The sequence below is a fragment of the Aotus nancymaae genome, unplaced genomic scaffold (assembly GCF_030222135.1).
Source record: "Aotus nancymaae isolate 86718 unplaced genomic scaffold, 86718_ANA_hifiasm-v0.15.2.pri h1tg000008l, whole genome shotgun sequence".
Taxonomy (NCBI): domain Eukaryota; kingdom Metazoa; phylum Chordata; class Mammalia; order Primates; family Aotidae; genus Aotus; species Aotus nancymaae.
In genome coordinates, this window is record NW_026988419.1 from 11,461,210 (window position 1) to 11,485,983 (window position 24,774).

Genomic DNA, 24,774 nt, shown 5'->3' on the forward strand with positions numbered 1-24,774 from the left:
AGACTGTTTGCTTTGCAGTTTTCAAGCTTTCAGAAAATCCCAGAGGCCAAAATAAACTGTGGCCTCTTTAGCTGTGAACTGATAGAGCACTTAACCAAGGAAAGCCTCTCCTTTCCCTTCCCAGCACGGGGAACACTTTCTAATCCTCAAATGCGATCAGAGAGCTGGTGAGGAGTCACCACATGGGAGCTGGACAGGCACGGGTGCGAGGAAGATGAAGGCAGGCAGAGGCGAGAAGCCTGGGAAGGTGGGGCGGGGGAGGCGGGGGGTTTGCACATTGACAAGAAAAATGCCCAGTCCCCTTAGGTCAAATCCCTAGCTCCTAACAGGGACAAAGGGCCCACTCTTTCCCTCGCTCCTTCTTTTCCACTTGGCTGCTTTGCAGAATAGGATAAGGAAGTAGCACATGGGCCCAGGAATGACAAGCCCACTGGATCTGCAGGCAGCCCTCTGCAGGCCTCCAGCTCGGAAACAAAAGTACCAAAGCCCTTCTCCGCCCTGCTAGGTCCCGTGATGCTCTGGCCTTTCGAGTACGTGTGAAAAATCTGGGACACACAGTCTGACAAATGCGGGGGTGGGAAGGGGACTCACCAGGACCAAGGCACGGAGAATTGGAAGGAAAATGCCTAGAAAATCTGTGACATATGGCTGCTGTACATATAGGCACTTGCAAATGAGACCGTGATGCTAAACAGAGCCTTTCCAATCAAATAGGCAAAGCACATTTCTGAATAATTGGATTGGGGAAAAAAAGTAAAGTTTCGCCATCTGAGGCAACATGGTACAGTGGAAAAGAATGGATGGGGTTTAGAGAGAGCGCCAGGGACGAACGCTGCCTATTCTGTTTACTGGTTATGCCCCTTTGAGCAAGCCACTTCATCTTTTTGGACTTCAGTTGTACTCATCTGTAAAATGGGGTTCTTGGGTATAAAGTACTTGGCATGTAGTGGAGGCAGCAGTAAGCAGCTTCCATGAGAACCATATCCATTCCAGATGGCAGCTTTGCAAATGGAATCAATTGGTTTAAAAGAGAGAGAAAGAAATTAAGATTTTCTTGAAAATTTTATCTGAAAGGCCTCATGACCTATGAATTGGTTCATTATCTTCCCTTCTGTTTTACAAGTGAGTACAAGAGAACCGGGCACAAAATCGAGTCTGGAATGGTGCCTTTGTAGAGAAACCCCTTAGGGACCAATTCTCCTGTCGGCAGTGGAGGAGGATTCAGGTTTAGTCACAGCCAGGGAGAAACTGAGTTCCTTACCCTCTGCCATATCAGGATGCTTCTTGGTTTGGGGCCTAAATGTAACTTGGCAATGACTATTTGTTTTTCCCAGTAAGACATTAACAGCTAGCATAAGACCAAAAGGAGGGAAGAAGAACTAACTCCACAATAAAACTCTGTATGAAGTGTTCAGTTCTTTGCATCATTTTAGCAGATCCAACCTAATTTCATCTTTAAAAATTTCCTGGCTCCAGGATCCTGATGATCCAAACAATTTTCTACCTGCCAAAGCTTTAAAGCCGTCACCCATCCACACGATAAAACAAACGAAGCGTCGAAATGATACATGGGGTGAGGGGAACAACGGGATCTCTCTGGGACAGCTATAATTCTCCATCAACAGCACTGCAGTCTTAGGGCTGTGGGGCAGGAGCAGCAGGAAGGAAGGAAAGAGGGAGGGGAGAATGTGGGTACATTTTCCAGTCATCATCACAAAAAAGGAGAATCATTTTTCTGGGGATGATGGTTGATAACTAGAGAGATCTAACTTTATTTGTTCATCACAGGTTCAGTTTTAAGGTTTTTTTTTTGTTTGTTTTTTAAACCTATACTGAACCCAAAACTTTTCCTTATTGTGTTTCAAAACCAAACCAATGCAGTTTTTATAATAAACCCCCTAGAGACATTTCCTTAATATTTAACTAAGGCTAAATTACAGATTCCACTTTAGAGGGACTAGGCAGAATCTGTGATGCCTAATTCTATTCCATTCATTGCAAGTTAGTGAGGGTGACAATCTGGCCATTGTTGAATACTTTTTAAAGACTCATTAATCTCAAGCAAGAACCAACTTAACAAGCAGGGCAATCTTTTGAAGTAAAGTGGTAGTGGTTTAAACAGAGGATTAAGAGATAATCACATTTAAAGTCATCTTTTGGTACCAAGATTGACCCCAGTCTACGGGTTGTGAATTATAGGGATGGGGACAGGCTTTTTTCGTCCCGAACCAGGTGACAGACTCCCTTATGAGACAGCCAGATGGCAGCCTGCCCACATCCAAAAACACACTTTGAAACGTTTTCACAAAATGTTTACCTCTTAACCAATTTATAAGACTGTTGCATAAAATAATACCCTAAACTCTATAGCAGTTAAACACTATCTAAATAGTATGTCCAATTTAAATGTAAATTTTCAGTGTACTTTTTACCATGATTATCAGCTAGCTAGCTGCTGATAACCAGAATGTGAAAGATATGGGAAAATCATCATTTTAAACTGGAGCTCTTTAACATAATTTGTCTTAGAAGAATGGGAACAGAAGAACCTGCTAAAAGGAATCTTCTGCTTTTAAGGCTTCCTTATCACCAGGACTTTGGTTCTACAAAAAAATGAAATTTATATTTGCCAGGCAATTATGCATTTTCCTTTAAAGTATTCCTTCAGTCATGTTGAATACAAAACCAGAGGCAAGCTAACAATTATTTAGCAATGGGTTTGATATGCATTTCAAGTGTACTGTCTCATACTGAGGTGATTCAAAACACAAGTCAAAATAAGTAAAGCCACATTTGCATTCGGTCTGCAGAAGAGAGGAAATACTTTCTATTTTTTTTTTAAATATTTTCCTCTATACCATGGATGAACCTCTTTTAAGTGGCACATAGCCAACACGTGATGAAGAGTCATGACGACATCACAAGCCTCCGAGGATCTTCTAGCTGAGTCCTTTCACTTTGAAGCTAGGAAATCTGCAGACCAGAATCTGCAAGTTCCTTGAACTAGGTTTCACTGCTAAGATTGTAGTTCAGGTGTCCTGATGTTCCAGAACCTGGCCTACGGCTCTGTGGCCACAGTTAACCTTCCATCCCTACCCAATACAGCTTTTTAGACCAAGTACAACCAATGTATGCACTGGCCAGAGATGGATGGACTTTTGTTATGAGGCCACACCAGGAGCTGCATTTGGCTGTCTTGAACATCTGAACTAAAAGACAGTTGAGAGGCTAATGGTGGCCCATACCTATAATCCCAGCACTTTGGGAGGCCAAGGTGGAAGGATTGCTTGAGGTCAAGAGTTTGAGACCAGTCTGGCCAACATGGTGAGACCCCGACTAAGCCAGGTGTGGTGCTGCATGCCTGTAGTTCCAGCTACTCAGGATGCTGAAGTGGGAGGAAAACCTGAGTCAAGGAGTTCAAGGCTGCAGTGAGCTATGATTGTGTCACTATACTCAAACCTGGGTACCAGAGCAAGACCCTGTCTCCAATCAGTCAATCAATCAGTCAATCGATCAAATAAAAGACAGTTGAGAAAGTTGCCAGCCAACAGCAGGAGATAAAAAGATATCAGAAAAGTCACAGTTGAATTGTAGCAGACAACCAAACTGTTCTCTAGTATTTGTTCCTGTGAGCTTCTGGTTCTTATATTTTCCATCACCTTACAACAAATTCCCACTTTCCTGAGCTAGATTGAGCAGAGCTCTGTTTCTGGAAGCCAATAAACACTATATATTACATCAGCTTGGTGTTCCTTTCGTGGTATTACAGGACCAGAAACTTCTGACCAAACTTCAAAGCTGCTGGTGAAGTAGAAGCAGCCCCTCCCACTTCTCACACAAATACTCCTTGCTTCCAATCTGGGAGATGATCAAAAGCCAATAATTATTAGAAGAGAGATCAATCCTGTCTGGAAATTCTCAGGGACAACCAGAGCTTCCACATAATCAGAAAAGCCATAATAACAATTTAGTTATGATAACACTTACTTAAAAATAACCATGCCATGTAAGAATGGTGGGAAATATATCTTTTGACGTTAGGTGAAAAAAGAAAAATCTTACAAATGGGAAAAAAAGCAAGGAGAAACTTAAAAACAAATTAATTTTAACTTTATTGGAGTTCAGGCAGCATGTACCAGGTTTTCTAAGGGCTGGTTACCCTCCAAGTAAGCTATTTTATGCCAGGGAAACTACACATCAGAAGTATTAAGTATCTGAGGACAGGAGTCCCAAATTAAATGGCCATTAAAGAATCAGGGAGGTCACAAAGGGTAAGACAACAGGGAGTGGCAAGGTCTGTGCCTAAAGTTAACACTCAGTATAAAAGCATTCAAATTCCATGTTATGGGATTTTCCTAGGTCACCACTGATGATACCATAGAATTAAATACTACTTCTTAAAGTCTTGAACTTCTAAACATCTTATACATAAAGATACACTGCCTCTGAGACATAGAATATTCAGTATCATTCTATGTTAACAACTCGTGGAAATCAATAAAAATGAAAGCCCTCTTTAAAAGAAAATACTCAGAATCACTCATTCCGAGAGAGATCCAAGATGGCTGATCACTAGCAGCTCGGGCACGTAGCTCCCAGTGAAAGCGCAGAGAACGAGAGGACGCCATACTTTCAGACGAACATTTGTTGCTCACGGACCAAGAGATTCCCAGTGGAGGAGCCCCACAGGTCACCAGGGCGACTCTTGTGGCCGGCGTGGCAGTTTTGCTGGTGCCTTAGCAATCAATCTTAACACCACTGTTTTGGCTGGCGCAGTGGACTGCTCAGATTTTGGCGCTGGGAATCAACAAGTTGGACGTTCGCTCAGAGACCTAGTTAGAAAGTCGGTAATTACAAAGACGACAGAGGGATAAATATATAATGAAGGGAAGAAACCAGCCTAAAAAGGCAGAGAATACTCAAAATCAGAATGCCTCTCCCTCTACAGGGGATCACAATTCCTCATCAGTAACGGAACAAGGCTTAATGAGTGTGTTCCAATAACAGAAGCAGGTTTCAAAACGTGGGTGATAAGAAACTTCTGTGAATTAAAAGAACTTGTTCTAACCCAATGCAAAGAAACTAAGAACCTTGAAAAAAGGTTTGACAAAATGTTAACGAGAATGGACAATTTAGAGAGGAATATAAGTGAATTGATGGAGCTGAAAAACACAACACGAGAACTTCGCGAAGTATGCACAAGTTTAAACAGTCGAATTGATCAAGCAGAAGAAAGGATATCGGAAGTCGAGGACCAGCTTAGTGAAATGAAACGAGAAGACAAGATTGGAGAAAAAAGGATAAAAAGGAATGAGCAAAGTCTCTAGGAAATACGGGACTATGTGAAAAGACCTAATTTACGTTTGATAGGTGTACCTGAATGTGACGAAGAGAATGAATCCAAGTTGGAAAATACTCTTCAGGATATCATTCAGGAAAACTTTCCCAACCTAGCAAGGCAGGGTAATATTCAACTCAAGGTAATACAGAGAACACCACAAAGATATTCTTCAAGAAGACTAACCCCAAGGCACATAATCACCAGATATATTAGGGTTGAAATGAAGGAGAAAATACTAAGGGCAGCCAGAGAGAAAGGTCAGGTTACCCATAAAGGGAAACCTATCAGACGTACAGCAGATCTCTCAGCAGAAACCCTAAAAGCCAGAAAAGAGTGGGGACCAATATTTAACATCCTTAAAGAAAAGAACTTTCAACCCAGAATTTCATATCCAGCCAAACTAAGCTTTATGAGCGAAGGAAAAATTAAATCTTTTGTGAACAAACAAGTACTTAGAGACTTCACCACCACCAGGCCTGCTTTACAAGAGCTTCTGAAAGAGGCACTATACATATAAAGGAACAACTAATATCAGCCTTTCCAAAAATATATCAAAAAGCAAAGAGCATCAACACAATGAAAAATTTACACCAACTAATGGACAAAACAGCCAGCTAGCATCAAATGCCAGTATTAAACTTATATATATTCTAATTGGGTAAAAAGCCAAAACCCATTGGTATGCTGCATTCAGATCCATCTCACATGCAACGATACACAAAGACTCAAAACAAAGCGAAGGAGGAAGATTTACCAACCAAACAGAGAGTAAAAATAAATAAATAAACAAAAAAGCAGGAGATACAATTCTCGCCTCTGATAAAATAGACTTTAAAGCAACAAAGATCAAAAGAGGCAAAGAAGGACATTACATAATGGCAAAAGGATCAATGTAACAAGAAGAGCTAACGATTCTGTAGATCAACGAGACATCCAGGACTTGAACTCAGACCCGGAACAAGTAAACTTAATAAACATTTATAGAACTCTCCACTTCAAATACATAAAATATACATTACCACCTCACACCTATTCCAAAAGTGACTACATAATTGGAAGTAAATCACTCCTCAGTAATCGCATAGCATTCCATAGGTTTAAATGAAATATTGGTTGGCTGCTTGTTTGTTATTTTCTTCCCTTATTCCTTCCTGTCTACATCATTAAGTATAATTATTGGTATAAAAGAGGTTTTTAATACCCATTACTAAACTGCATTCTAGCCTGGGCAAGAAAGCAATAATCCCATTCTCTCTCTCTCTTTCTTTTCCTTTTTCTTCCTCTTCTTCATTCTTTTTTTTCTTTCTTTCTTCAAGAAAAAAAAAAAGAAAAGAAAATACTCAAAAGGCAGACTTGCAATTCATGAAAGTTAATACAAATGATTAATGAAAGTAAAAAAAATGTTTTCATCTTCACTAATTATATATGAACTGGAAATTAACTGAGATGCCATTTTTCCTTTTTCTTCAATTTTTATTTTTATTTATTTTTGTTTTTTGAGACAGAGTCTTGCTCTGTCATCCAGGTTGGAGGGCAGTAGTGAGATCTCGGCTCACTGCAACCTCTGCCTCCTGGGTTCAAGTGATTCTCCTGCCTCAGCCTCCTGAGTAGCTGGGATTACAGATGCATGCCAACACACTCAGCTAATTTTTGTATTTTTAGTAGAGATGGGGTTTCACCATGTTGGTCAGGCTGGTCTCAAACTCCTGACCTCGTGATCTGCCCACCTCCCAAAGTGCTGGGATTACAGGTGTGAGCCATCACGCCCTCAATTTTTATTTTAAGGTTGGGATACATGTGCAAGATGTGCAGGTTTGTTACATAGGTAGACATGTGCCATGGTGGTTTGTTGCACAGATCATCCCATCACCTAGGTATTAAGACCTGTATCTGTTAGCTGTTCTTCCTGATGTTCTCCCTCCCTCCAACCCCCAACAAGTGCCCAGTGTGTGTCCTTTCCCCCCCACCAATGTGTCCGTGTGTTCTCATCAATCAGCTCCCACTTATAAATGAGAACCTATGGTGTTTGGTTTACTGTTCCTGTGTTAGTTTGCTGAGCATAATGGTTTCCAACTCTATCCATGTCCCTGCAAAGGACATGATCTCATTTCTTTTAATGGCTGTATAGTATTCCATGGTGTATATGTACCATATTTTCCTTATCCAGTCTATTATTGATGGGCATTTAGGTTGATTCCATGACTTTGCTATTGTGAATAGTGCTGCAATGAATATATGTGTGTGCATGGAGACATCATTTTTCATTGGTTAAATTGGCAATGATTTAAAAATGAGACCACAGAAAGTTGAGGAAGAGGAGTCAGAATGAGTACTCTCACACAGATGATAAGTAGGTACTGACACCAGGTATTTCTGAGAAAATAATTAAGTAACATATATCACTAGCCTTGACAATTCTATCAATTTCATGAGTCAGGAAAAGGTTTGCTCTCTTAGAAATAGGCCTATGATTTCCTAGTGGATAGCGTAACTTCATTTTGGTTGGTCAAGACAAAGCTCAAATACAAATCTGCGGCTCACTTTGGACCAGCATGCCTCATTTCACTTTAGTCTGGGCTTTCATCTTGTATTGCATCTGTGTTCCCCCTAATTTCAATTTTTATCTGCTTATCTCGTTTTTTCTACATCTCATTATGAATGCCATGAAGTATCCGTGAAAAGGAATACCTGTGTAAAATATCATAAGAACAGAGAAAATGAGGCTTCCAAGCTTCCAGGATCAGTTGTGGTATCAATGTTTGCATTGCTGTTTCACAAAATGAGGAATTTAGCAAAAAGTGAGTGAGACTTTTGCTTCATGTTACAAAACTAAACACCGGCCAGATTCAGCGAAGTTGCCTCTAACCTTTTAAAGATACAGAAATATAACTTTAAAGCTTTTATTTTTTGTTAGGTCTGTCACCATGCCAAAATGAAAGTGGAGAGATTAGATAATCACTCCATGGAACAGTGACTCATCTTCTGAAACATCATCCACAATATCTCTTCAGAAGCATTCTAATCAGAAAATCCACTTGCTGTTTTTTTTGGCCCAATGTCTACATTCTTTTGAGCCCAAAGATAGGTTAAAAACCTTGATACAGGACAGAAGAGAGAAGTAATGATTTGATTGATGTGTTTCAGCTAATTTAACAAAAGGCTATGTAACACTGTGGGGTTTGTTAACCCATTTATGCTGGAGGTTGCACATTTTTTGTGTGTGAAAAATCAGACCTTGGCGATGACCTTGAGCTGTAGGATATAAATAACTCCTACAAGCTTCGTGTTCCAATAATGGAACACTAGGCATAAATGAGTTAAGAAGGGTGTATAAAAAAAACAGTTAAGTAGAGTACAGGGTTAATAAATGCCATAAGGGCACCGCTGGAACACAAACCAAAGCAAATATGCAATAGAAGAAAACTTTGGGCAAATCATTTTAATGCTTAAAGCCCCAGTTTTAACATCTTTAAAAAAATATTGTGTTCCTCATGCCACTTAACTGTGTTCTTCTAAGAAACAACAATGAGAGCTGCCCTGGTAGACAAGGCCTGGGTGCAGGATCAAACCCACTTTGCCATTTAATCCAATGTGATCTTGGGCAAGTTATTTGACCTTTCTATATTTCAGTATCAGGATCTGTAAAGTGGGCTAGTAATAACTGTTTCTCAGGACTGCTGGTAGGAGAAAGTCAAGTAAAACATGTAAAGAACTCTGACAGTGAATGGCATGTATACTAAATGCTCAATATATGGTATGGCTTGTTAATATTTGAAATATTACTATTCCATTCTAGAAAATGATACTGCCCATTGTTATGAAGCTCAAATAAGATAATGAACATAGATGCCTATAAAAGCAACAAAAGACATACAATCCAGGTGAGGACTAATTGTGATTGTGAGGAGAGAGTACTTGATACAACCACAAATTCTGCTAAGCTACTTCAGACAGTGTGAGTCACCTCTAATGTAACAAACGATTTTTAAAAGCAATAAAACCTGTTGGGGCTTCATCCAATGACAATTCCCAAGTTCATATAAAATGTGCCAAGCGTTGGCAGTCCTGAACAAAGCTGCCTTCCAATGAGTTTTGGGTGAGATAAGATGTTCAGTTATAAGACTTAAAGCTCTGTCCCTTATGCAATTAACATTTCTTAATCCCTACCCCTTTGAAGAAGGAGTCACTAATTTAGGGATATCCTTTACAGAAAAAAAGGCTGCCTCAGCAGGAAGCTGATTGCCCTGGCTGGGCCAAGTACCAGAACCTAACCCTTATCCACCCCAGCCTCCCTTACCAACCCCGCCTCCTACTACCAGGACTGTCCCTTCCTTTCATCTATCTTCAACTCTAGAGGCAAACCAAATAGCTCTCATTATTGTCTCTGTAGCCCATCAGAGAGCACTCCTAATCCCAACATGCACACACATATACACACTCTCTCTCATGCACACACATGCAGATGCACAAACACACGCAAGCACACTCGCACTTTCCTCCCTCCCTCCCCCAACCCTTCCTTCCCTCTGTCCCCTTGGAATGGCCTCCATTCTCTCCCCAGGCACTGGCAGGAACGAACACACTACCATACACTTCTCACACCGCCCTTACAGATGCAGCTGACCACACAGAATAACTACAGAAGTCTCAGCATGGGGTTTGGGGGGGTGGGGGCAGGGTGGTGGTGGCTGGTGAACCAGGCCATGCGCCCTTTAAAAAAGTTAAGTAACAGGTGGCCAAACCTCAGGACAAACTGCAGATTCAGAGGTTATTTCTTCCTTTCACAGGCAAAGATTTTATTTGCCTCACTCTATGACAAAAGCTTGTCATTCTGCCTCAAACAGGCACTCTGACACATTGAAGTAAGGAATCCAAAGCATAAAATAACCACCGATAACGACAACCAGAGAATCCCCTAACCACAGCCTTCTATAAAGTCTAGAGGTCTTCCCAGCTCTCAGGGAAAGTTTTCCACCTGCAGTGGAGGAGATAATTGACCTTGAGTGGAGTAAACACATTGTAAGATATTCACGGGTAATGTACTTCCCATCATCTGTCCCACTCAACCGTCGTTAAGGTTTTGGGATTTAGAACACACAAACACACACACACACCCCTATATATACACACACATATATATACATCTGTATACATACACTCACACATAAACACACCTTTAAACACACACGCATATACACATACATACACATATATACACACCTATATACACACACAAACATATATGCACATCTATATATACATACATATACACACATATATAAACACCTATATACACTCACACATATACACACCTATAAACACACACACATATACACACCTATATACACACACATATATGCACATCTATATATACACACATATATAAACACCTATATACATACACTCACACATATACACAACTATAAACACACATATATACACACCTATGTACACACATAAACATATATATACCTATATACATACAAACATATACACAGCTATATCCACACACCTATACACACTCACACATATATACTCACCTATAAACACACACATGTATATACACACCTATACATACATATATACACACACCTATATACACATATACATATACACACACCTACATACATGCATAGATATATACACACCTATATACATACACACATACACACCTATACACACACACCTACATACACAACTATGTACACACATATACACATATGTACACACTTATACACACACACACACACACACACATGCATCTTAGAAAATAAATGACAGAAGAAAAGAAACTTAAGCTCCTGGGTTTTCAGATCTTGAGAACAGAAAGACCACTCCCGTTCTCTCCCTCCTGCCCCCATCCTGCCTGCTCTGTGGACAAAGAAGTGGCCTCAGAAACCTGGAGGGACAACTGGACTAATGTTCTCTTTATGATTTGCAAGATGTCTATGCTTTTGCAGACTCTCAAATTATACTTTTAGACAGAAGCTAGATTTCAAAAGAGGGCTACAGGGAGACAGGGCTAGGGAGTCCCAGGTGGAGCCAGGGGCCGTTGCTCCCTAGTGCCTCCATCTCCGCATGGTGAAGGATTATTATGGGGATGCACATTATTCACACAATTTTACAAATGAGGAAGGCAAGGCTCAGAGCAAGGGCACACAGTTGGGGCTGGACTGTACTTGAGCTCAGGCCTCTCTGACACCAAACCTACATATTTGGAGTATGCCTTGCTGCCTTGCAAATGTCTATCATCTCCTTCAATTAGGCACAAAATCAGAACTCATTTGGCCCTGAACAAAATTAAATGCTAGGTTACCAGCAAAATAGCAGAAAAGGGCTCTGTCTGTCTACCTGGGATTGTCATATGGTTTCTGTGTATTTGCAGCTGCTCCTACTCCACAAGGAAGGTGCTTTGCCTTATGTGTTTTGGCCTCTCCTATGTGTATAGTTGCCTAATACTTCTTGGAGGTATTGCTCAACAGCTTCTGATTTTAGTTTCTGATCAAATTTTACTAAAATAGGCCTCTTGGGAGGATGCATTTCATACCCATCTGTGGGTCCTTAGAAAGGTCTTTTCTTGGCCTGGTGCGGTGGCTTACGCCTGTAATCCCAGCACTTTGGGAGGCCGAGGCAGGTGGATCACAAGGTCAAGATCGAGACCAACCTGGCCAATGTGGTGAAACCCCATCTCTACTAAAAATACAAAAATTAGCTGGTTGTGGTGATGCTCGCCTGTAGTACCAGCTACTCAGGAGGCTAAGGTCGGAGAACTGCTTGAACCCAGGAGATGGAGATTGCTGTGAGCTGAGATCCCACCACTGCACTCCAGCCTGGGTGACACAGCGAGACTCCATTACAAAAAAAAAAAAAAAAAAGGTCCTTTCTCCTCTGTTCATCACTTCTCCCCTCTCCTACTTTGATCTGCCCTTGGGAAAGCATAATTCAAAGTACAGGAAGTCACAGGTTTGTTTTTTGCAAATAAAACAAGTTGTGTTCATAGCTCTCTAATTTCTCCAAAGTAGATTAGGCAACAAATCCAACTCTAAGTGGTTTTAAAAAGAGAAGATATGTGCAAAGTACTTGAATACCAAAGGAAGTAGCTGTTTTAGAAGTGACGTCAGTTAATAAGTAGTTATAATACTTACAACCCATATGATGATCAACCTCCTGGATAAATAAGGGTCAATATTCCAGTGAGTAAATGGAAGAAATGTGATGTAGAACACTTCTTGACCCAAAGCAGCTGAAAATCGGAATAGGTAATAGTAGAAATAATTCTTCACGATGTACTTCTGTACAAAAGCCTAAAAGACAAAAGTTAGAAGACTCTGTGAGTTCATGCAATATGTCAGTATGGGGCAAGTTTTAAACATCTCTGTCTAAAACTCACAGATTTCAATTGCCAAAACGCTGCCTCCTCTCCCATTATGTTATTAAGGTATTGTTACTGTCATTGAACACTTTTCAACCTCAATTTATCCAAACAAACATAGAGGATGTGAGTTTTTTTGTAAAATTAAATAACTAATATCCAAGACAGAAGTACTAGGAGAAGACACCAAAAAATAAAAGCCGGAAACTTTTTTCTTGTATATGCAGAAAGCTAGAAACCCGAAGAAAGTCAACTCTGTTAGGACATTATATGGGTCTCTGCAGTAGGCAGAGTAATACTTCCCTCAAAGATTTCTATGTCCTAAATCCTAGAACTGAATATATTATCTTACAGGGCAAAAGAGATTTCAAATATGAGATCAATAATCTATTTTAAAATTTGTATTGATACATAGTAATTGTACACATTTATGAGGCACGTGTAATATTTTCATACACACATACGACATATAATGATCAGTCAGGGTACTTTGGATGTCTGCCACCTCAAAACATTTATCATTTATCATTTCCTTGTGCTGGGAACATTTTAGATAATTTCTAGCTATTTTTGAAATAGACAATAACTTATTCTTAACTGTAGTCACCCCATTGTGCTATTGAACACTATAAGTTATTTCTTCTAATTGTATATTTGTACTCATTAAACAACCTCTCTTCATCCCCTTGCCTTCCCAGTCTCAAATTAATAATCTTGAGATGGGGAGATTATTCTGGATTTTCTGAGCGGGCTCAGAAAATCCTAATCACAAGGATTTTTTTAGAAATGGAAGGAGGAGGCAGAATGGTCAGAGTCAGAGAATGATTTGAAGATGCTAAGCTGCTGGCTTTGATGATGGGGAGAGTGGCCGTGAGTCAAGGAATTTGCATAGCAGCCTCTAGTTGCTGGGAAAAGCAAGGAATCAGATTCTTCCCTCCAGTCTCCCGAAGAAATGCCGCCCAGCTGACACCTTCATTTTGGCCAAAGCTCCATTTTGGACTTCTGACCTGTAAGAGAATAAATCTGAAACTGCTTCAGATTATGAGTGAAGAAGTCTAGCCTGGCTGACTCTATCTAGCTTCTAGCCTCACAGGCGGGCTGTACTCACTCACTCGGGGGCATAGGCAAGACTACCTATGGGAGGAATTTAGTTTTGCTGTTTAGTTTAACTTTGTTTTGTTGTTGTTGTTGTTTGTTTTTGAGATGGAGTCTCACTCTGTCAACCATCCTGGAGTGCAATGGACTGATCTTGGCTCACTGCAACCTCTGCCTCCCAGGTTCAAGCTATTCTCCTGCCTCTCAGCCTCCCGAGTAGCTGGGACTACAGATGTGCACCACAATGCCCGGTCATTCTTATGTTTTTAGTAGAGACGGAGTTTTTCCATGTTGGCCAGCCTTATCTCAAACTCCCGAGCTCAGGTGATCTGCCTGCCATGGCCTTTAGTTTAGTTTAACTCTGAAGCAAGGATGATAATAGTCCCTCCCTAAAACTGGTCTGCTCCCTGTTGGGGGATGAAAACCTCCTTTGTAAGACTAATGAAAGGCCACAAGCTCAGAATTTTGGGAGAGGCCCGAATTCTTAAGATGTAGGCATAGTTAAACGACAACCAGCCACTGTCCCCTAGCTGACCTTTCTACAATTCCCTTACTGCTCAGGAGTCATGTGGCCAGAGGCCACAAGATTTGTGACTTCCTCAATTGCTCCTATAAATAACATTAGTATTATAGAACATAATATTTGTCTTTTGAGATGTTTTCCAGACTTTTGCATTCTGGTGACCAACTGACTCCACCTGGACCCATGACTCATGACTCCACTGGTCTTGTGGCCCCCAACCAGAGGCTGGTTGGAGTAATAAACTCTCATCTTCCACTTGGCTAGCTGGCTATGCATTAATTAAACTCTTTCTCTACTGTAATACAACTGTCTCAGTGAATTGGTTTTATCTGTGTAGCAAGCAAGAAGAACCCATTGGGAGATTACAAATTTGCATTTTAGGCCACTAAGTTTGTGGTAATTTGTTATGGCAGCAATTGATAACTAATACAAAGATGTTAGAAAAATCCTTTGCCCCCGAACTTTATAAATTCACCTTTTAAATGGTACTAATAAAGTTAACCCATCACAATGATGGTGCGACAAACATTTAGCAGAAAGTACACATGAGACTGGTTAAAATGCTTTCTCATTTTCTATCATCCTTTTCTTCCCACTTATCCTGGTAGTGGGCAGAAAAGAAAGACTTAGGGAGTTAAAACAGAAAATCAGCAATCTATTAAAAAATATGGTAAACACCTTTACATTATGGTATATTAAGAACTTAAAAAACAAAAACATGATCAGCTTGTTACATGAAACTAAAAAACAGAATTTTAATGCTACTTAAGGTAGTCATAAACTTTATAAAGATAAAATCAAAGTAAAATGTCAGCACTAAAACAGAAGAGAAAAAGAGGCAATACTGTTACAGGAGATGTTTCTCAAGACCCTTGGAGATCTGGGTTCTTGTTTTGTTTTGTTCTACACAAAGTCTGAGGTTCTTGAATCCCAGGGGATTTCAGAGAACAAGTTATGTGTGTTTATGTATTTGTTCTGGAAGTATTCATTCTGTGCCTGATGTTCAGCACTTGGGCTAGGTGCTAAGCATATGTAGAAGAGCTAGGTGTGACGTTCTGCTTCAAGAAACTCTTATGGGAGAGCGGGGAAGAGTACAATTTGGGGGAATAAATTTTTAAAGGATCCATGTTGTGTTTAAGGCCTTAAAAAAGGCCGAGAGTACTTTTATACTTGAAAAATAAAAAAATATGACCTTGGAAAGTGCAAGGACATCACTGTACTTGACACTATTGGTGGACTACCAAGTATGCATTCCTCTCTGTTACCTCCCCGAGAGGTTCCCAGTTTTACTCCAGCACCTCTACCTCCCCCACATAGCCCTGTGACTCAGGGGAAAGTTGACACTGCTCTCCGTGAGTGGATCTAGATTCAACCAAAGGAGTCATGATAAGCACAAGAATTCAACTCCAGACCAAGCAGCGCACAGGACTACCTGGGAGACAGTTACTGGGCAGGGATAAGTGCATGATGTGATCTAAAAAGGGGCCTCCCATCAGGAATAAACTTTACTTCCAAGTGAATTCAAATGAAAGAGAATGGCACTATATGCATCCTACACAGGAAAGACAGTAAGGCACAAAATGAATTAGATAAGGAAGCGTATAGTTTCACCTCTCTGCTAAGATATCATGGTTGCACATGCAAAACAGGCACAAAGGTCTGAGACAAATAAGTGACAAATGCTTCTCTCTAGAGCAGAAACATGAACTGCCTGAGGTAAGGACTAGTCTTTGCAGGTTCTGTTTATGACTATACAATCCAACAGGGCTGACCTTGAGGCACACCCTATAAAGAGCTCCTTTTTAGATAAAGGTTGGTTATACCAGGTACACCTGATAATCTTTCCAGCTTTGAAGCTTTAAAAGGACAAATTTTGCCAAACTCTAACAAACGTCAACTCCCTCCGTGGTATCATTTCATAATACCCAAGTGTCATATGACATTATAAATACTCAGCAACAATCATTTTCCTACTCTAGACGTTTACCTGAGACCGTGTTCAATATCTTAATCCTAGTAAACAATTGAAAAGTCCACCAAAAATGACAGCAAACTGATTGAGTGCTACATATCATTCACTGATACCTTTAGACAGGCTTTATTACAATCTCTCAGGAATATGTTTTTTGAGGGAAAAGCTAACTATTCTATAACTCTTCTCAGGAACAGAATAACCAAAGGCGAAGTTTAAAATATCAGCATATATAGATGACTCCCCAAGGATTTCTTAGATAACTTCTCTGTATACGTGATTAAATACTTGAGAGCCAATATTCCCTCAAAATTCTTGGGGACTTAGATGTATCTAAGTAAAAAAAAAACGTACTTGTCTTTTTAAATTTTTTAAATTTTACTTTAAGTTCTGGGAGATATGTGCAGAATGTGCAGGTTTGTTACATAGGTATACATGTGCCATGGTGGTTTGCTGCACCTATCAACCCGTCTCCCAGGTTTTAAATCCCACATGCACTAGGTATTTGTCCTAATGCTCTCCCTCTCCTTGTCCCCTACCCCTCAACAGGCCCCGGTGTGTGATGTTCCCCTCCCTATATCCATGTGTTCTCATTGTTCAACTCCCACTTATGAGTAAGAACATGTGATGTTTGGTTTTCTGCTCCTGTGTTAGTTTGCTGAGATTGATGGCTTCCAGCTTCATCCATGTCCCTGCAAAGGACACGAACTCATTCTTTTTTATGGCTGCATGCTATTCCGTGGTGTAAACGTGCCACATTTTCTTTCTCCAGTTGATCATTGATGGGCATTTGGGTTTGTTCCAAGTCTTTGCTATGTAAACAGTGCAGCACTAAAACATAAAACAATACGTACTTATCCTTTTAGAATAAGGAAGAGTTTCCTTTGTAGGAAATCTCAGTGTGTGTGACTTCAATACATCTTTGGAAATAATAGGCATTTCAGTTCCAGTGTGTGTGTTGGTCCCACTGGGAACAACTAGAGAAAGAAGAAACAGTATTTAGAAATGGTAGGTAATGTAGGGCCAGGCATGGTGACTCATGCCTGTAATCCCAGCACTTTGGGATGCCAAGGTGGGCGGATCACCTGAGGTCAGGAGTTTGAGACCATCCTGGCCAACATGGTGAAACTCTGTCTCTACTAAAAATATAAAAATTAGCTGGGCGTGGTTGCATTTGCCTGTAGTCCCAGCTATTCAGGAGGCTGAGGTAGGAGAATCACTTGAACCCAGGAGGTAGAGGTTGGAGTGAGCCGAGATTGTGCCACTACACTCCAGCCTGGCGACAGAGCGAGACTCTGTTTCGAGAAAAAAAAAAAAATAGAAATGGTAGGTAAAATAGAACGTCAGAGATGAGAATCCAAGTTCCAGAATCCTACTTCGACATTTCTGACTGGCCAGCGCAAGAGCTGAGGGCCCAGGCTTTGACAGCAGGCTTTGAGGAGAGCCACTCTTAAAAATGTTTCTTAGTATGCATCTCCTCTGTCACAGAGCAAATGAAGATATGTCTGACAAGAAGTGATAAAATGAAAATTACCCACATACCCATTATTACTAACTGCAAAATGTCACTGATATTCCTCACTGGTGGCTCTTATTTATTGGTTTATTTTAATGAAAGTTAAAAAAAAGGGGGGGTTTTTATAGGGCTTCTTGTGATTTCAGACTCCCAACCCCATATTCCCTCTAGGTCGTAAGTTCTTTAAGTGCACATTTTCCTAAAATGGGATTTTCCCACCATTTAACCTTGTGGTCGCAGAAGAGCTACTTTATCTTGCTGATGCTGGAGTATTCAGCGCTGTTTGCAAGGCTGCCTTCAATGTAAAAATAAGCCAGGAAAGAAGGGGAGGCATGCAGATTGACTGCATGGTGGAAGAAAAAGAACTCTGAGAATGTACGACTTATTAAGCTCTGCCAATGAACACCTGAACAGTGTTTTGTTTTCCAAACACACACCAAGGAGTCCTAAATGCAAAGGAAATATACCCAGGTCAGCACCACTGGATATAATAAGGGCTGATCCAGACAGCAGAGGAGCAAGTCCAGCAGACTTGGCGGCCGGCCCAGCTTTTGAGCTTTCAAAGGAGGAATACAAGAAATAGCTTTCAGTCAAAACAATGTGTGACCTTGGGGAGTCAATTTGCCTTTCTGAGCCTCAACAGCCTCAACTGCCAAGAACGCAAAGGATGGAGTAGGATTAGCTCAGTTGCTTTTTAATGTACAATTTTTTTTTCACAAGCAAGGAGAGTCTCATTAAATTAAATGTTACCCTAGGGCCTACTATATAAAATGATATAAGATTGCAAGCACTCATTGAAAGTACTGTACTAATTGGTTGAAAGTGAAGAAGGGTTCACCACACCCCTATCTCAGGCCAGCTGCACCCACCCCCGCCACCCACTCCCCAGTCCTTCTCTGGAGGGAGCATCTCTCAGAGCAGAGTAGTTCAGTGATCAGTTTGAAAATCACTGACCTCAACCTCTTCCAGGCCCCAGATATCACCTTCCTGTAATTAACTTTTGGTCTCAAGTAAATAGGCTGTAGGTATTCTGATCTTGAGGTCTTTAAAGAATTTGATAAACTGTAGACCAATGTCATTGCAAGGTCATGTTACTTTCTCTATTTTTTTTTTTTCAGATTAGAGCTGTAAATATACATTTTCTTCCAAAAGTCAAGTCCAAGATACTGCACCACTTCAACAGAGCCAGGAGTTGACATCTAGAGGGATGGTAATCTGCAACTCTAAGCCATCCAGTTTAATTGGAAGCAGCAGAAAGAGCTTGTTCTCTGGGGCTGAGATCAAATCTACACAGGGTATAACTCAGTCTTATTTTAAAATAATTTGAAGATCCAAAGCTCTTTTACAGAACTCACCAAGCTGCAGCCTTCCCTTCATAAGTGCTTTGCTTTTGGAGTTTAGCAGACTGACTAGAAAGAAGCAAATAAAATGATTACGGAGTGAACTGACCTGGCCATCAGGGAAGAAGGAAGGACTGAGGGAGAAGGAAATGGACGCTGGAAGCAAAGTGTTTCAGATTGAACTCAGGCTACCTATGCTTCCTACCTGGATAATTTCATATAAATGACTTGATCTCCCTGATCTTCAGCTTCTTCACCTGCAAGTGGGAATAACAACAATATGTTCCACACAGAGACTTTGGGAGGATGAAATGAGATTGTTTTGATGGTGTGTGCAGGGTACTCAGATCAGAGCTGGCAAAGAAATTTCTCAATAGGACATGATGATGATAGTGGGGGTGGTAGCCGTGAGGATTCTAGAAAGCACTTCTCAATTGCAATATGCATACGAATGACCTGGGCATCTTGGTAATGAGAAGATTTTTTTTTTTTAATTGCATTTTAGGTTTTGGGGTACATGTGAAGAGTATGCAAGATTGTTGCATAGGTGCATATGTGGCAGTGTGATTTTTAATGCAGTTGACCTGGGGGAGGGGTGAGACTTCTCAGGAGCATAGCTGATGTTGATGTTGCCATGTTGCTGGTCTATGGACCTCACTGTAGTCACTTTAGGATCAAGAACACCCCAGAGAAGGGTTTTCAACATAAAAGTAAGGCTCTCAGATTTAATCCTCAGTATTAGAGGATGTCTCAACTGGCATTAAGAGAGTAAGTAACGTGATCCAGGTGACAGATAAAAATGCTGGTGACAAGTCAGAGGAGAACAGTGAGCAGATTCCATGGAGGATCCTGCAACAGTCCACACACAGGAACTGAGCCCAGACAAGCACCTCGACCCTAGGAAGTACCAAAGGGAAGGCACAGGTAAGACACGGCCCCCTGAGACAGCAGCCTGATGCAATGATTGACTGACTGGTGATGCAGAAAGTAATAAGCTACCGGGCTTCTTGCCTTGATTTGAGAAAGGTTTACATAAATACTGGAATGACAAATTCGAATTAGTTAAGAAGGAGTAATGAAGTTTGAAAACGTTTCCTAACTTCTCAGAGCATCACAATTCCAAAAAACTAAACCATGTTTCCTTAAGAAGATATTTTGCACAGAATCCTGGCTTAGAAACAGGTTTCTTAGACCTTTTCAGCGAACATCTGTCATTATGTTTTCTGAAAATAAACACTAAAAGGGGAGCTCCAAAAAATCAATGATTTTTTGGAAATTCTAAACTTTGTTTTTTAACCCAACCTGGCTAGGAAATTGTCATTTTTAGCTACATCTGCAATAATCTACATTTCACCTAAATAGGCCTGCATGCTCATTCTCATTCTCATCAGCTTCTGAGGGTTGTCACATTGTCACTTGCTTGTCTGAGTTCATTCTCAAGGTAGGCCTGAATGTCTTCAGGTGCTTGGGATTGTGAAGGTGACAGGTATCGCCTATTGTCTGTGGATTAATAGCCATTTATGAAGACCAGGTCCTCCTCCAAAAAATTCCTTACAAGGTTGAAGTGGTGTTCCTGAAGGGAGATTAAGGACTAGAACTCTGAGTTGTCTTGTTCCCTGATTCTTTTTTTTTTTTTTTTTTTTTTTTTTTTTGAGATGGAGTCTTGCTCTGTCACCCAGGCTGGAGTGCAGTGGTGCCACCTCTACTCACTGCAACCTCCATCTCCTAGGTTCAAGCAATTCTCCTGCCTCAGCCTCCTGAGTAGTTGGGATTACAGGCATGCGCCACCATACCGGCTATTTTTTTTTTAATTTATTTTTAGTAGAGACAGAGTTTCACTATATTGGCCAGGGTGATCTTGAACTCCTGACCTTATGATCCGCCCACCTCAGCCTCCCAAAGTTCTGGGATTATAGGCATCAGCCACCACACCCAGCACCCACCCACACCACCCCTCCTTTTTTTTTTTTTTTTTTGTGACAGAGTCCCATTGCTATGCCCAGGCTGGAGTGCAATGGTGCAATCTTGACTCACTGCAACCTGTGCTTCCTGGGCTCAAGTGATTCTCCTGCCTTAGCCTCCCCAGTAGCTGGAACTACATACAGGCATGCACCACCACATCTGGTTAAGTTTTTGTATTTTTAGTAGAGATGGGGTTTCACCATATTGGCCAGGCTGGTCCCCTGACCTCAAGTGATCCACCCTCCTCAGCCTCCCAAAGTGCTGGGATTATAGGCGTGAGGCACCAACCCAGCCTTCGTTAGCTGATCCTCATACTCAGTGTACATTCAGCCAGAATTTCAAATCTATAGCCTAGAGATGCGGAAAGGCAAATCTTAAGAAATTTGGTGCTTCTTTTAATAGAGCCTATCCCTTAAGGTTTTGATTCTACTAACCCCTTTCTGAAAGACTGGGCTTTGGCAGTATGCCATCACACACCACAGAGATGGAATCACTGAAAAATAAACACTCTCTCCAAGCTATTAGAAGACACCAACTAGCATGTTAACACACCAGGTACAAACCCAGCAATGCCCAACATTAAAAAAAAAATTGAGGGCCAGTTGTGGTGGCTCATGCCTGTAATCCCAACAGTTTGGGAAGCCAAGGCAGGCAGATCACAAGTTCAGGAGATCAAGATCATCCTGGCTAACACAGTGAAACCCCATCTCTACTAAAAATACAAAAAAATTAGCCAGACATGGTGGTATGTGTCTTTAGTCCCAGCTACTTGAGAAGCTGAGGCAGGAGAATCACCTGGACCCAGGAGGCAGAGGTTGCAGTGAGCTGAGATCACGCCACTGCACTCCAGCCTGGATAACAGAGCAAGACTCCATCTCAAAACAAATAAATAAATAAATAAATAATTGAAAACAGCAAAGTTTTTCCAAACACAGGCCATGTCTACATAGAACATTTATTCACTGCATATGCTTCAGTGATGTAAAGTTGACAACAAACAAGACTATTTTTAAAATACTATTTTTAAGTAGAGATGTGATCTCGCTATGTTGCTCAGGCTGGTCTTGAACCCCTGGCTTCAAGCAATCCTCCTCCTTTGGCCACTCAAGGTGCTAGGATTTCAGGCGTGAGCCACCACGCCCAGCTAGCAAGACTACTTCATTTAGCAATAAGTGCTATGATGAAGTTAAAGCAGGATAATGGCTACAAAGTGATTTATGTGTATCTGGGGATGCTTGCCACAGAGGAGCCATTTGAGCTGAGCCCTGGATAAGGAGAGGCATTGGTTGTTTGAGGGGGCTCTGTGGGTCAGAGAGAGAACACTTAGTGAAAGGCCCCAGGCAGGAGGCAGCTCTGCTTTGCTGGGACATGTGTGAAAAAGAGAGAGAGGAGATGACCTCAAGAACAGACGCGAAACCAAGCCCAGACTTGCGCCTGAGGCTGGAAGGAACAGAAAGCCATGGAACGATTTTAAATGGGAGCCCAAATTGATTTACTCTGGAGAGACTAAAACAAATTTTGGCCTGAAACAGTGGGATGAAGCCCCGCTTTAATTATTTTGTTTTTGGTTTCTTAAACTTGGTGAGAAAATATCATTAATTCCCAGTTCTGAACTTAAAAGCCACTGGGGTTAAATGGCACCATTTCTACCATGAGGGAGACATGTGGTGTCCTGAATTGACACACCTATTTACTAACCTGTTCCCATCACTTTTCATTACTCTCACTTTTTTTTTTAAGAGATTCAAGACTTTCCAACCTATAAAGAAAATTAAATGATGATTACTCAGGAAGCCTAAGAAAGATTGACAGTGTCCCTTGAAGGGGTAAATAGAAGGAAGAAAAATGCATGAGGGTTTCTTCTTTCATCTTCACGTCCAGATAGAATTACAAGTTGGGTGAGCTGGCTGATGTCTAAGCAGCGCTCGGGTGATTAAAATTTCAGGATGGCGAGACTGAACGTCAATAAAATGTTAAGGACGACTTCTTGGAGTTAGAGAGCTTGGGAGGGAACTGCACACTCATCACTTTCGTCCGCTTAGTGGGCATTTGTCGGGATCCCTCTGCTGCGTCCAAGAATAAGAGGGACGTGTGAGGGGACTGAGCCCAATGTGGCTTTCATTTTACAGTGGAATTTCAGCTGTAGTCTTTTACACATTTGAACTGTTTTTCTCTTGATAATCTATCATATTTCAGCTCATCCCCTGAACATTTATCGTTTCTTCCTTTTCCTGAAGGTGAACCAGAACTATAAACTGAGAAACTCTTGAAATTGTGAGACAGTGACCCATTGTGGCAACAATGCTCTTCTTGACTCTAGGAAAGGGTCTTGTAATTAGGAAAAACACTGCCTCATCATCACTTAAAACCCGTGCCTGGGCTGGGTACAGTAGCTCATGCCTATAATCCCAGCTCTTCGGGAGGCTGTGGTAGGAGGATCGCTGGAGGCCAGGAGTTTGACAACAGCCTGGGAAACATAGTGAGACCTGTCTCTACAAAAAGTTAAAATTTTAGCCAGGTATGGTGGCACACACCTGTGGTCCCAGCAGCTTGGGAGGTTGAGGTGACAGAATTGTTTGAGCCTGGGAAATGGAGGCCGCAGTGAGCCATGATTGTACCAGTGCACTCCAGCCTGGGCAACAGAGTGAGAAAACAAAAAACCTCTGTACTTGAAGGACACAGCATTTGCTTAGGAACCAAATCTGGGCAAAGGAGAATGAGAGGGTTAGAAGTGAGCCTTTGTCTGGATAGGACAGCAATTTGCAGTCATCATTTCAGAGACCAGGGATGTGAGCTTCTGCTAGGGAATTTCTTCCACAGACAATAAGAAAAATTGGCATCAACACGAAGAACAGAAATAACCACTGCCATTTTTAAAGAGGGTGGGAGAGTCAGCTGCCCTTTAAATAATCAAAATGTCTTAAGAACTTAACTGTTTTTCAAAACATCTTGGATCTGCTAAAACCTGAAACACATCGTACTGAACATTTTTTCCATGTAATTGTTAAGCCCTTGTATGTGCAGGGGGATTCGGAGGGCAGATGTTTCTGATTCATTTACATTAACTTATCAAAATGACATTTGGAAGTGCTATATGATGTTTGAGAATAAGTGTTGTAAACTTGAGTGCATTTGTTTTCATCTAGTCATTTTCCCTCACCCCAACACACACACACAGGATTCAGAACGTGGGAGGGTTGATTAAGTCTCTTCTAACCTGGCAGCATGTCCTTACCCATCCCTACCTCCCTTCAAAAAACATGTTCTGAAGCATTAAAAGGCACTGCCAAAATGTAAGACAGTTATTCAGGCACATATCAAGTTTTTTCTTTGATATATCTTTTTTTCTTTTTTTGCTGGAGTGCAGTGGTGCAATCTTGGCTTGCTGCAACCTCTGCTTCAATAATCCTTTATGTACCAAGATTTTAAAAGCAAATATAAAAATCACACAAAAACAAAACTGAAGTCTGACAGATTTGCCACCAAAGTCAAGGCAGTTTTATCCAAGGGCTTTCCCGCTTTCTTCTTTGTTTATTTGGGCTAAATGGCCTCAAAATTTTTAGCTTAGAATTTTCTTTCAAGACGGTCATGTTAGTAGGTGCATGTGTACATAGAGAAGGAGGATGAAGCGAAACAGTATCTTCATGCTACCC

The 24,774-nt window shown here is 41.1% G+C and overlaps 1 protein-coding gene across 1 annotated transcript in view; it reads right to left on the bottom strand.

Annotated features, from left to right (window-relative positions):
• The window catches only part of SGPP2 (sphingosine-1-phosphate phosphatase 2), a 149,232-nt gene that overhangs the window by 79,373 nt on the left and 45,085 nt on the right, over positions 1 to 24,774 (bottom strand). Inside the window, exon 2 of the mRNA XM_021666546.2 lies at positions 12,487 to 12,645. Within this exon, the coding sequence (XP_021522221.1) occupies positions 12,487 to 12,645 (159 nt within the window). The remainder of the gene's footprint in view (positions 1 to 12,486; positions 12,646 to 24,774) is intronic.